A 14590-nucleotide genomic window follows, 5' to 3' on the forward strand; every position below is an offset into this window, starting at 1 on the left:
ATGATGAAAAATGATTATTTGAGTCTCCTTTACGTCCCTTTCAGACTCCCAAAATTGAAAAGGACCGAGTTATCTTTGTCATTAAATTCGTTAAAACCAAATAGTGACAAACTTGTCCATACGGACAAGAACGAGTTTCACTGTCGCTAGGCTCGTTAAAACATAGCGACGGGTTTGCCCAAAGGGAAAATTATAGAACAAGCATATGTTATCCTCCTCAAGCTTGACAAAAATAAAGAGGTACGGGTCAGCGATGACTGGGGAAAAATTGGGAAGAAAACTTGAAGAAACTTTATTGGTAGCAAGTCGCTCTTGAACATGACACTTTCACTCCACGTCTGAGTCAGGTTGGGTTATTCCATTCACCAATCATATCACCATTGGTCCATCGCACCATCCATATTTGCGGTCAATGCTACCAATCCATGTCAGTGTCACTGGTATGTTCAAGAGAATTTGCTCAGAGAATTCGCCTGTGTCTCATCCACTGCAATACATTCACGCTCCATTCTTTCATGACCGCCACCCTGAACCCTGTATCATCAGATCGTTTTCACCTCCAAAATAATTTACTATGTTCCATGTCGTAGATGTGGGATTCATTAAGGCCCTCCTACGATGGGTCGCTTCTTGTCGACATCAGCTCATTATCCAAGAAGTCGACTTAGGAACAACCCTTTCAGTACTTTGAAGCTTGCATGCCTCAATGGCAAGTTTCTCACTTCTGGTGACAGGTTTACATCAATGGCCTTCGACCGAAATATTTTGCGTGGTGTTCGATGCCAAGTCCCTTTTTCACACCATGCGAATTGTACTGTAGTACCTTGAGGGTCATCATCATTATCGGTGATTCCTCTCATGCTTGTTAATAGCTTACATCATTGGTTGGTAATCAGGTGATGTCTTTCCATGTTCGACTCCAAAACATCTTTCACATGGATCGACTTGTACTCCGAGTGAATATTGGACGAGTTTGAAGACCCCAAATCTAGTTTCATCCATCCGGGCTATGATATATTCAAGAAAATAAAGACATCAAATGTACATTGTTGCTGCACAGATGATCATCCGAATCAAAGGATGATGACTCTATCAGAATCATTAGTCTACCACACAGACAATTGTCTGTCTTATGTACATGAAAATGAGTTTATAAAGTTGAGCATGGGAATGCCCGCCTCAGCTAGATCATGAAAAATATTATGAAGATAATGTATTGTATTTTATCTTATTATAGGTCGCCTTCCATATCGAAAAAACTTTGGATCCTCAAGATAAATCATTTCACCCGACATCAAAAGGTTAACGACCTCATGCTTTATGGGGCAACTGCCATAGAAATTTTTGGGCACTGCAACCCCAATCATACATGTCCATAAACCAAGGGCTATTAAGTCCATAAAAGTGTTGTTTCACACCCTAAAGGAACAAGGTCAGCGAATTACATCATCTCCCAGAAGTTCTCCATAGAAAACTGCTCAGAACTGGTCAAAGCTGGACCATACAGACTGCCTAGTGCAGAGGGTGCAATGCATCTCACCTACCCATTGAAAATGGTGCGATGCATACTGGAAAGCCCTTTTGTAGGGTACGATGGGTGAGAGTAGACAAATGGCAGAGACAGTTTGCAAGGTGGATCGTCATGGAATCTTCCAAGAACTTCTCCTGTGACACTTGCCTCTCTAAATTCACCTAGGGATGAGTAAGAGATCATCAATCTCCAAGTGGAATCAAGAACTATCAGAGAGAGGACATTAATCAAAATCCCAGAAGCTGACTCACCCCCCTGCAATCATCTATATATGGATCCCTCATCCTAGAGATCCAAAGGATAGAATTTTGTATCTTGTAAGGAAGTGCTATTGGTTTCTTGGTGGAATATCATAGTGTTGGGTGATCTAAGATTTTCATGAGGTGAAAGAAGGGCTTTCATGCTGGGAGGATGACGCTGGGTCAGAACAGTTGGTTGTAATCCTCTTTGCTATTCTCGATATTAATAAAGCTATTCAAGTTTTCCTCCACATTCTTGTATGTTTGATGATATATGCATTTGTGTGGTCAATATATATATGGTCCTATATTTTTTATGATTGTAGACCTCTGTTATTCAATAGTATTATGTTGCTTTGATTCCAAAGGTGCTCTTTGAAGCTGGGTAGACAAAGGAATAACGGCAAGGATTTGTCAGAAGGGAGAGGAACCAAGCAAGGAACCAAGCGCAAGATTGAGGTTGGTGTCCTTTGTTCCCTTCTTATCTACTTCTCATAAAGGAAAGCTAAAGTAGTTTTAGTTTGTTTGTTTCTAAGATAGCTACCAGTCTTAGTGGGACTAGCAGCTCCGAGTGGACACTAGATTTCCCAATAACACCATGTATATTTTGAACTTTTTCCATAAATGCAGTAGCAATGTACTCGCTTTAAATGGATCAGATAATGCACAAAAAGGTGCATACTTTGTAATTCTATCCAATACCACCATATTGAAACTCTTTCCTTTGGACTCGGGTAAACCTGTGATAAAATCCATTGAAACCTCCTAACAACCTTGACTTGGAATGGCTAAAGGTTGTAACAGACCCAGGGTCTTAATTGTCTCAACTTTATTTTGATGGAAAACCTAACATTCCACCACAAACTTTTGAATATCATATTTAAGGCCCTTTGAAAAAAATTCCTTCTTGACCCTGTGGTAAGTTTTAAAAAATCTTGAGTGCCCTCCTAAGGTAGAGGTATACAATTCCAAAAGAATCTTTTGTTTAAGTTGGGAATTCTTACAAAGATATAAATTATTTTTGTACCATAATGAATCATTTTTCCATCTAAATGTATTAGACATATTGGGATCTTGATGTAACTTTTGAATGAGCGTCTACACTTCTTCATCATTCTTCCATTCATACCTTGCTTCAGTTATCCAATTTGGTTGGATAATAGAAATGGCACAAAGAAATCCTTCCATATCCTCATCCTTTTTTTAGGGTATATTTGCAATAAGATTTTGCTTCCCTTTTTTGCAGATGATTTCAAAGTCATAACCCAACATCTTTGTGACCCATTTTTTCTACTCTTCTAAAGATAATATTTGTTCCAAAAAGTATTAAGACTATCATGATTTGTTTTTACCTTGAAGTATCTTCCCATTAGATAAGGTCGCAATTTCTTTAGTGCATGTAGTATTTTCCAAAATTTCCTTCTCATAAATAGGTTTGTGTAAATACTTTCCTTTGATTGGACAACTTTCAAAACCAATAAGGTCTTCCTTCTTGCATTAAAATAACACTAATTCCATATCCTGAGGCATCACATTCCATAATCAAGGTTTTTGTGAAGTCTGGCGTAGTTAAGACTAGTGCTTGGCACATTACCTCTTTAAGGTGTTCAAAGGCCTTAGTTGCTTCTAGAGTCCAAGAAAATGCATCTTTATTTGGTAATTTTTTAAGAGGTGCTACTATTCTCCCATAATTATTAACAAACTTGCGATAATACCCTGTCAACTCTAGAAATACTCGAAGATGCTTTATGGTTGTGCGTATTTTCCATTCCTTAATGGATTTAATTTTGTTAGGTTCTACCATAACACCCTCATGAGATATAATATGACCGAGATATTCCACTTCCTATACTCCAAAGAAAAATTTCAAGGTTTTTCCATATAATTGATAGATGGAATTTGCATCTACGGATAAACATATTTTCCCTAAGTGGGTAGCTACACTTAGAAGAATAGAAGGAATGTAGTTTAACCTTTTCCTATAGTAGAGAGATCAGATGAAGGAACTTACTTGTAGTCTTTTTCTTCTTTGATCCCCTTTGAATTGCTCCCGCCACTCCCACTTGAATTGCATACGCTCAATTGGTACCTGTGTCAACAGAAACAAAAACAACAACAATCAAAACATACATGATCTATTTACCATAAATGAATGGAATCGAAGACATTGAAACACATAATCATCATTGATATGAACATGAATATGAGAAAATGAATAAAGAGCTTTATTAATGTAGAAGGAAGAGTTTCACCCAATGCGGTTCAATCCCATGTCACTCCTCCAGTTTCATTCCTACCCTCGTCACACCAATCTAGCAGCATAACATTACTTGACATGAACTCAAATATAAAACCAACAGTATTTCCTTACAATATTCAGACTCTAGCCCCCTTTATAGGGAAATGGAGGTGGTTTTGTCATAAATGGTGGTATTGAATGGCCTTCCAAACTTGGAATTAGTTTCCATGGAGAAAGGGATGAGAGGATAAGAGGTTAATTGATCCTTATCCTATCCAAATTTGAGCTCATATGATGAGATAAGGGATGGGATCCTTCTAGAATGATCTATAATCAAGGAATATTCCCACAAACCTATGCAAATTTCACTCAATCTCACCCAGCACAGGTCAAAGAGCGTCTAAGTGCACTGCAGTGTAGGCCTGAATGGACCTACCTTCTCTACAGTGCAGTTACCCCTAACCAAGGCTGTGCTGGTGTCCTAAGGAGGATTTTCAGCAAGGTCTCAGGCTAGGAAACTTTCATGGATGGAAGCATTCAATGAGATGACTTGTCCAGGGAATGTAACAACTGAATTATGGTTTGATGAGCCCTGATTGTACTAATCTAAAAGTCGGGAGTGAAGTGCCCAAATAGACCTATAACAATAATTGTTTCTCCTCCAATAATTTGCAAACCCTATCAATATGTTGAACATGATCCTTCCAATGTTGTTGTAGATTAGTATATCATCAAAAAATACTAACACAAATTTTCTAAGGAAGGGTTTGAAAATGGAATTCATCAAACCTTGAAATGTAGAAGGTGCATTGGTAAGGCCAAAAGGCATGAACGAAAATTCATAATGACCCTCATGAGTTCTAAATGTTGTTTTCATAATGTCTTCAGTCTTCTTTCTAATTTGATGATATCCTGAACGAAGATCCAACTTGGTGAAGTAAATTTCTCCATGTAATTCATCCAACAATTCATCAATGACAAGAACGGGAAATTTATCTTTAATAGTGAGCTTGTTGAGCTCCCTATAATCCGTACACATGTGCAATGATCCATCCTTCTTATGCACCAATACTACTAGAGAAGAGAAATAACTTTGACTAGGTTGAATTATACGGCCTCTAACATTTATGCAACCATACTTTCAATTTCACTCTTTTGGGCATACAAATATCCATAAGGCCTGATGTTTGGAGGAACACTTCCTGGAATGAAATGAATAGCATGATCATGATCACGAATAGGTGAGAGGCCTTTGGGAGTCTCAAATACCTTGGAATGTTTGTCCAAGACTTTTTGGATATCTGGAGAAATAGATGATTTCGATGTTTGAATCTCTAGTGAACATAATTGTGCAATTGTGCCCTGTTGTTCTTTATTTAGAAGTTTTTTCATGCCATTAGAGCTGATTATCTTTCTTGGTTTCCCTTAAATACCCCTTAATTCAAGTTCCTTTCCTTCCCAAAAAATATTGAAGAAAAATTCTTGAAAATCAAAAGCTATCGTTACCAAAGATTGTAACTGTTAGACTCCTAGTACAACATCAGCACCACCCATTGGAATGGAAATCATTGGAATGTTCAATAAATATTCCCCTATGGTTAGCTTGATATTATGACACTTTCGAGAGAAATTTATAGTTCCTCCATTTACAGCCATCGCTTGACACTCTAGTGCTGGATATAGGAAGAAAATCAATTCCTTGGCTATCTTACAATGCATAAAATTATGGGTACTATGTGAATCAATCAATGCTATTAACTTTTTCTTCTTGATATGTCCTTCTATCTTGAGAGTTTGAGGAGTGATAATTCATGCCAATGCATTACAAGATATGGTCAGATTCATTTCTTCTTTCTCTCGAGTACTTTCCTGGTGTATATCCTCTTCTTTTGAAATTTCTTGTTCATTTTCTTCCTCCTCTTCACAATCTATGTAAAATAATTTATTCTCAGCACACTTATGACCTTTAGCGTATTTTCTATCACAACGGTGGCAAATCCTTCTTTCTCACTTTTCTTCCATTTTTTTTGTTTTAAACCTTGTAGTTTTTGGAAGGCTAGGAGCAACAACACTTCCATCTTTATAGTTGTGAGTGATAGACTTCCTTGTCGCCATAATTTTGCTTTCAACTTTTCTTTCCACCCTGAATGCCTTCTCCAATGAATCAGGTTCCCTAAGGCGAACCTCATGTTTGATGTTATCCTTTAAAGTCCCTATGAAGGAATCAATCGTATTTTCCTCTGGAATATCATTTACCCTTATATTCAATTTTTGGAAGTCTTGAATGTGCTCCTCCATTGAACCCTTTTAATTGAGATTTATCAATTGGCTAAAGAAGGTGTTACTCTTTGTTATATCCTCATAATGTGTTATCATTTCCTTCATAAAAATTAACCAAGTGACAATTGGTTTACAAGAACAAATCCATCGATACCATACAAATTTATTAGGTTCTAAATATAAAGTTGCAATGTGTACCTTTTGTGTGTGTTGCACATTATGGAGATCAAAATAGTGCTCCATCTGTGGTATCCATGTTACCGGATCCTTTCCATCAAAATTCCTCATATGGATATTTGGAATATGGTGGGTCTTTAATCCAACAATAGAGTCTATGAAATCATGATTAAAATTTATTTTTTCTCTTTATGAGTTTCATCTAATATCTTTTCTCCATTAGGAAGCATTTCTTGTAGCAATTTTGTCAAACCTTATTTCAAACCTTCCATGTCTTGTTTTAAATCATCCTTCAAACCTTCCATGTATGTTTTTAATCCATCCTTCAAACCTTCCATGTTTGATTTTAAACCATTCTTCAAACCATCCATCTTAGCTTCCATTTCATTTTTGGTTACTCTTTGCGAGAGAGAAATTTGTTGCACTTGGTCTTGTAATTTTGATATATCATGTTGCATTTCTTCCTCTTCTTCATATGTCATAGAAGAGATTTATGGTTTCTTACTAGGTGTGTCCATGTCATTGTTTTCAAGAATTTTAAAATCAAACAATGATATCTATGTTTCACTATGCCATTTGAATCACTTCAAACTGATTTTTCAAACAAAAGTTATGCAAAATTTAAAAAATGCACACCTTTTTCTTGCTTTTTAGGAGCTAGATATTGCAGCTATTTTATATTTTTAATTTTTAATCTCCAAGATCTGAAATTTCATCTTGTAGTATCCCTCTAAGTCTTCTTTCCAACCCAATAAGTCAAACCAAGATTGGATTCTTCAATAAATCATTATGGCCAATCTCCCACTATAACCTAATTATAGACTGGTTTAGTAGAGAAAACTTGTACGAAGTTCCATGTGTCATTGTTTCCACCTTCGGCCCTGAAAATGATATCCAAAACAATACAGTTCATCATATTTTTGTCACTTATTATGAAATTCAAGTTCGATGCTCAGAGAGAAATTTATGACGATTTTCCCTATGTCACATGTTTGAGATGGAATTATTGAGCCTGCAAAGACTCTAACGTCCTCAGATCATATCTCCGAAATTATAGCGAGACAAGATCTGAAATTCATACACGAAGCCCATCAATATTTTATCTCCATGTTGTAGGAATTTTAGATTCTAAAGCTTTGTAGAAAAAATTTTATAGCGAAAATGCATTATGGCCCATTTGAAGCAGTGAAACCCTAGAATCGAAAGTTCTCATACCAAATGTTATGTAACCAGATCCAAAAATAGATAGATCAACCACTTCAAAATTAGCCTCTTTGAGGGGGAAACCTCCTTTACATCACATAAATGAACAATTCTTGAATGATACAAATGAAAATACCTCCTTTCTATATATAGGAGTGTGAGGGGTCACAATATAATTACATCCTACATAACAATAATAATGTAAGGGCACAACATAAACAATAGTGGGCTTCTATGGGGCACAATAATAAAAATATGGGGACTACATGGGAACAACAATAACAATAACGAGCTACACTAGTAGTATATAGACCTAACATAACATCTGCATGACACTCATGGAAAAAATGTTTTTTTCGACATTTTGGACAATAAATGGATAATGTTTCCTATTCTTTTACTAGATTCTACTAAAATTTTAAAGAATATATTTGTTTACTAATAGTCTTCATAATTTTAGATTTCATATTATCCATTTTATTTTCCAAACCAATGATCATAGCATCTGTATATCCAAATATGTTGTTTCTAGAATTGCTCCTAATCCCTTACCGAATCCGGATTGGTTTCATGAGAATTTCCTACACAGGTCACAAATTTGATCAAAAATGTTTTGAGAAATGTCTCCTTGTGCTAGAAAAATCTAATTATTTCTAGAATCATCATAAATACCTCATAGAAATAAGGTTCTAATAGTGCTCTTGTCAAAAGAATTTGAATACGCTCTTGGGCGCTCTGCAACTCAAACCCTCATGGTGGGAAGGCGGTAAAAAACCTAAGGAAGTCATGAAGGAAGTGTGGAAAACTGACACAGAACAGTCCAGCAACAACTAATAGCGTCCAAAGCAACAAAGGCATGACAGAGAATGTCAGGAGGGGAGAGATCCCCTCGTACCGAGACACGGCGGCAGGAGATGGACAGAGTAGCCAAGAGTCAGAGGAACAGAAGAACACGGGCCTGGTGCTAGGAGCGGCCTGGCAAACAGGACGCAGAGGAAAGTGCCTGCCATGTACAACAGAGAAACCCAGATATGTGATCCCAGTGAATAAGCTGGAAAAGTACCGAATTTACATGAGGGACCATGCCCTTATCTGCAAGTTTGTCAGAGTCTGGCCGTTGGAAAGAGACCTTACCAAGTGGATATAGCAGAAATGGGAGCCTCAAGGCCACATTGAGCTCAAGCTGGGAGCGAAAGGCTTCTTTACGATAATCTTCTTTAACCTGAAAGATAGAGGAAAGGTATTTGATAATGGCTCGTATTTTTATAATAATTCTAGTATGTTCATGCGCTTATGGGAAGATTGCTATAACCCTGACAAAGAAACCTTTCTGGCTGCTCCTGTCTGGGTCCGCTTATTTGGGCTCCCCATAGACTTCTGGGACCCGGATATCCTGGAAGGAATAGGCAACTCAATAGGAAGCTTCGTGAAAATAGCAGAAACTACAAAGAAAGGTAGATACACCTCGTATGCCAGGATCTGTGTCTACATGAACCTAGCAAACCCCATTCCTGACACTATAGAGCTTGAATACCATGAAGAAATTTGGTAGCAGAACATAGACTATGAACACATCCCGTTTAGGTGTCGTAGGTGCCATACCCACGGCCATCTAGCAAAGGAATGTCCAATAACCAGGGAGGAAGAAGAAAACAGAGGGCCCCAAAAAAGAAGAAGAGAGAGTCGGACCAGGAGGAATTCCAAGAGGTGAGAAACAAAAAGAAAGCCAACAAGGAACCCCCCCAGAAAGATAGGAAAGGCAAACAACCCGACGTAGCGAAACCAAACAGTTTCATTATGCTGCAGGTAGAGGAGGATGAGGAAGATCATCTCATGGAAAATCAGGAGGATAAAGGCTCAGACTGCAGTGAAAACAGCGAAAGGAACCCAGCTAAAAGAAAAGCCTCGAGTGAGACACCAGAACAGGATAAGAAAACAGATGAACAAACTGATCGGATGGAGACAGACCAAGAGTCTAGTAGGGAGGACCTAAGCTAAGAAGAGGAAGTGTTGGAAAACTTGCTGCATGAATTGAAGAATCTGGATGAGAGGTTTATTCCCGAAGAACAAAAGAAGCTGTATACTGAAGCCTTCCAATAATACAAAACCAAACTAGAGAAAGGCAAAGCCTCAGCAAAAGAAAACCAAGAGACTCAAAAGGAAAGTAGACCAGATCAGAATGGACAAAATAAAGGGGGGAAAAAAAGAGGAAGAAGAAACATTAAGGACTCCATACAACTCATGGGAGAAATGTTAGTCAATACTGGAAAAGTAGTCCCACTATCAGCGGTGTTCCAAACCCTCTCCCAAGTTAACCAATGATTTTGACATCGTGGAATATCAGAGGCTTAAATATCAAAGGAAAATAGAGACATCTGGAAGCACGACTCAAAAAACACAAACCTCAGATTATGCTTCTCCAAGAAACCAAAATCCCAGGCCAAAAAATGGATGAAATCCTCAATAAAATAAAACCGAGATACGAACATGTCACTATAGATCCCAAAGGAAGTGCAGGAGGGATAGCTATTCTCTGGAACCCAGCTGAAGTCCTCGCCGACTAGTGGATAGGAATGCCAAGAATCCTCACTGGGAGATTCAGACTAATAGGACAAAGTGAATGGGTGGTAATCTCGGCTGTATATGGTCCCCACTCCCAAGCAGAGAGAGACCTGTTCCTCAATCAGCTGACTAAGCTTCGAAGTTTGCACCAAGAGCAGAGATGGATCCTGGCAGGAGACTTCAACTTAATCGTTTCTCGAGAAGAGAGAAAAGGTGGAATAAGCAGGGAAGACCCAGAAATGGAAAGATTCATAGAAGTGCAGACAGAATTAAGAGTGGTTGACATCCCAACCATAAATGGGAAATTCACATGGAATAATAGAAGAGGCGGGTCCAAACAGATTGCTTCAAGACTGGAAAGATTCCTCATCTCAAAGCACATAATAAGGCTGGATATCTTCTATGAAGCCTCTATCCTACCTTCAATAGGGTCGGACCACTGGCCAATAAAGTTGGAAATAGCCTTAAATAATCAGAACAAAAAGAGACGCTTCAGGTTCAAGTCCTTTTGGCTCAGAGCCCCTGACTTCCTAGACAAAGTAAGAGGCTGGTGGTAGGACAACAAAAGTGGAAAGGAGGGCTGCAACAAAATGCACTCATTTCAGCTAAGGCTCAAAGAAATTAAAATCAAAATCAAAAAGTGGAATAAGGAAGAATTTGGCAATATCCAACAGGAGCAGGGCAAACTCCAATCCCGAATGGAAAGAATCCAGCAACAAATCATCTTGGAAGGTCGAAGTCAGGATCTGGCAGAGGAGGAAGGGAGAATAATTACCCAATTAGAGGAAAGGAGAAAACAGGAGGAAATCCTGTGGAAGCAGAAATCCCGAATCCAATGGCTCAAAGAAGGAGACAAAAACTCCAAATTCTTCCACAAAGCCATGATAAACCATCGCCAACACAACAAAATCTTCTCCTTGAAAGACAAGGAAGGAAACAGAGTGACTCAGCAGGATGAAATAGAACATCTCTTGGTGGAGCACTTCAAAGGTATTCTCTCCGAACCAAATATCAATAGAGCCGAGGACATAGACAAAATCAGCCACCATATTCCCAAGAAAGTATCTAAAGATCAAAACCTGGCCCTTCTCCGAGTTATCACCAAGGATGAACTGGAGGAAACAATAAACAAAATGGCTAAAAATAAGGCCCCGGGGCCCGATGGCTTCACCATCGAATTTTATCAGGCGACTTGGAGCTTCATGGGAAATGATCTGCTTGATCTTGTGGAGGAATCCAGGTGCTCCAAGCGCATGCACCAAGGTTTGAACGCCACCTTCCTGGCATTAATACCAAAGTCTGGATGCTCAAATGAACCGCAGGGTTTCAGGCCCATCTCCCTATGTAACGTTGTCTACAAAATCCTTGCAACTATCATGGTCAACAGGCTCAAGCCGATCCTGCCGGATCTCATTGCCCCAGAGCAAACTGGCTTCGTCAAAGGAAGGCATATCACAAATGGCATAATAGTCGCCTAGGAAGTGATTCATTCCCTGAAAAGCTCTCGTGCCCCCGTCATGCTAATCAAACTAGACCTGGACAAGGCGTTTGATCGGCTCAGCTGGAACTATCTGGCAGGTATCCTAAAAGCCTATGGATTTGATCAAAGATGGATAAAATGGATCCTGTCTATGGTTAGCTCTCCTGTCATGTCAATTCTCCTAAACGTCTCCCCCTCTGAAGCTTTCACTCCCTCCCGTGGGCTAAGGCAGGGAGACCCCCTGTCTCCCTTCCTCTTCATCCTAGCCGCAGAAGGCCTAGGTAGATTGGTTAAGGCTCAAGCTTCCAAGGAATAGATAAAAGGCCTCCGAATCTGCGGAGAAGACATTCCGGTCTCCCACCAACAATTTGTAGATGATGTGATGCTTTACGGTCAAGCCACTCTAAAGGAGGTCCAAAGAATTATCAAATCCCTATCTCAATTCAGCAAAGCCTCCAGGATGGAGATCAATAAAGATAAATCGGAAGTGTTTTTCTTTAACACCTCCTTGGCAGTCCAAAGATTCCTGGCTCGTACTCTAGGCTTCAACAGGGGATCCTTCCCATCCAAATACCTGGGTATCATGTTACATGAGCACCAATTCCGGTCGGCCAGCTGGAATCTACTAATAAAGAAAATCCGAAATAAAACGGAGAACTAGACCCACCGTTCATTGAATTCCCCAAGTTGAGTAACCTTATTGAAAGCTATTCTACAGGCCATCCCAAATTACCAGCTCTCGTGCCAAGCAATTCCAAATACTACAAGCCAAAAGCTGGTCTCCCTGTTCAAAAACTTCCTCTGGCAGGGGACCAGAAAAACAAGAAAGGGGGCCCTTATCTCTTGGGAGTGGCTTTGCCAACTCCCTAAAGATGGCGGTCTAGGTTTCCGCAATCCCTTCGCCCTCAACCAAGTTATGGGTACGAAGCTCTAGTGGAGGTGGCTTCAGGGTGGCCCTGACCTATGGAAGGTGCTTTAGGAAAGAAAATACGACGCGGCAGGGGAAATCAAAGAAAAGATTAGAAGCACGAAAGAGACCAGAGGCTCTGCAATCTGGAACCTGGCGAGAGGCAACAAGGACCTGATAAGGGAGCACAGTTTCTGGGAAGTTCGGGCAGGGGACAAAGCCACATTCTGGGAGGAATCCTGGCAGCAATGAGACTGTCTCATACAAAAAGACAACCTCCATGTCATCCTTGCCTTTTCATCCCAGGCTGGGGCTTCAATCGTCGGCAACTTCTGGAAGCCTGACGAGGCTGGATACTGGCGAAATTGGAAATTTAAAGAGGACTGGGAAGGAGCACCAGAAATCGACATATGACAAGACTACTATACAGAGATTGCTTCTCGGAAAATAGCAAAAGAAAACAGGGTCTAACATTCTCAGATGGGGCAAATGCATTCAAGGAAACTTCACAATAGCAGAAGCCTACCACCTTCATAACAACCAAAATCATCAACCAGAAACAAATCAATGGAAAAATATTTGGGAAATTAAGCACTGGCCTAAAATCTCTTTTTTCATTTGGACCATTCTACACGGTAGAGCGCTCACCTGCGACCAGATTCTGCGGAAGGGAAGCCAAGGCCCATCCCACTGCACCCTCTGCTGCTCCCAAGAGGAAACCATGGAACACTTGATGAACCGATGCTCCGTCAACTCCTCCCTGTGGGAAAACCACCGCAATTTTTTTGAGCGCCAACACAGAAACCAACAAAACATCATAAGCACAATTGTCAATTGGCCGAAAAAGCCTTACCTGAACCCAGTGGTTAACCACGCCTCTCTCCTTTCCACCGGATTACTCCTCTGAAATATCTGGAAAGCTCAGAATGGGGCCATCTTCAAATTAGAAACCCGAACCCCCGTAGCAATCTGGGTGCAATTCATCAGAAACATTTAGGAAACAATCCTATCGGAAATAAGGAAGGATGAAGATTGGCAGGTCCCGACTATGGAAGAAACAATCCTAAATAAAATAGAGGGCAGACAGAGTATGGTCACCCGCGGGGATTCTCGAAAAGAGCTGGCCAAAGCAGTGGCCGAAAGCAACCAGTACAGACACCCCCCACAAGGATTCATAAAATTAAACTTCGACGCCGCTGCAAAGCACAACCTAGGCGAGGCCGACATTGGAGGAGTCTTTAGAGACGCAGAGGGTAACACTCTAAGAACTTTCGTGATGGACTGTGGGGAAGCTTTGAATAATGAAGCCGAGTTGCACGCCCTGAAACGGGGCCTGGAAATAGCTCTAAGGGTCAACTTCAAACGTCTCCAAATCAAGGGGGACTCGAAGCTAGTAATTGACATGGTTAGGAAGCTCCAGCAGCAAAAACTAGTGGAAAGGATTAGCAAAAGCTGGAGAACTGCTTGGCTGGTTGGCAAAATTGGGAAGCTCCTCCCCAAAATAGACTACCTCCTCCCGACTCACACCAGGCACGCAGGTAATAAGCCGGCAGATTGGCTTGCGAATTGGGGATGTAAGAACTGGGACAAAGAAATCAACATCGTGGGTCTACCTCATCTGAACCAGGAGGAGAAAGCCCAACTTCAGCAACTGCTAAAAGTTGATAAAGGTGGGAATGGCATGAAAGAGATGAACGGTTAGGATCAGGGGGCATGCAGTGGAGGCGGACATAATCTCCAACAGCAGGGATCACACAGCTCATCCATGGGAAAAGGCAGAGGTGAAAGGCAATCACATGTTGGGCAGGTGACGGGGCATGGCAAGAATGGCCGAACAAATGGAGGGGACGTGCGAGCTGGGACATCATTAAGGAATGATCTAGATCCAGCTCTGGAATTTGGGACAATGGATAGGGGAAGGATGAAAGGTGGCACCAGGAGTAAAGAAAGGCTACGGCAAGAGCAGCCGGAT

At 40.4% G+C, this 14590-nt stretch overlaps 1 protein-coding gene across 1 annotated transcript; it reads left to right on the forward strand.

The window, feature by feature from the left end:
* The first annotated feature begins 13708 nt into the window (after positions 1-13708).
* Positions 13709-14320, forward strand: LOC149144762 (uncharacterized). Its single transcript, XM_089452263.1, has one exon. The coding sequence runs from the start codon at positions 13709-13711 to the stop codon at positions 14318-14320; it is 612 nt and encodes a 203-aa protein (XP_089308389.1).
* The last annotated feature ends 270 nt before the right edge of the window (positions 14321-14590 follow it).

This window comes from Pinus tabuliformis, chromosome X (genome assembly GCF_031772625.1).
Source record: "Pinus tabuliformis cultivar Carrire ecotype Pingquan chromosome X, CPIR1, whole genome shotgun sequence".
Classification (NCBI taxonomy): Eukaryota; Viridiplantae; Streptophyta; class Pinopsida; order Pinales; family Pinaceae; genus Pinus; species Pinus tabuliformis.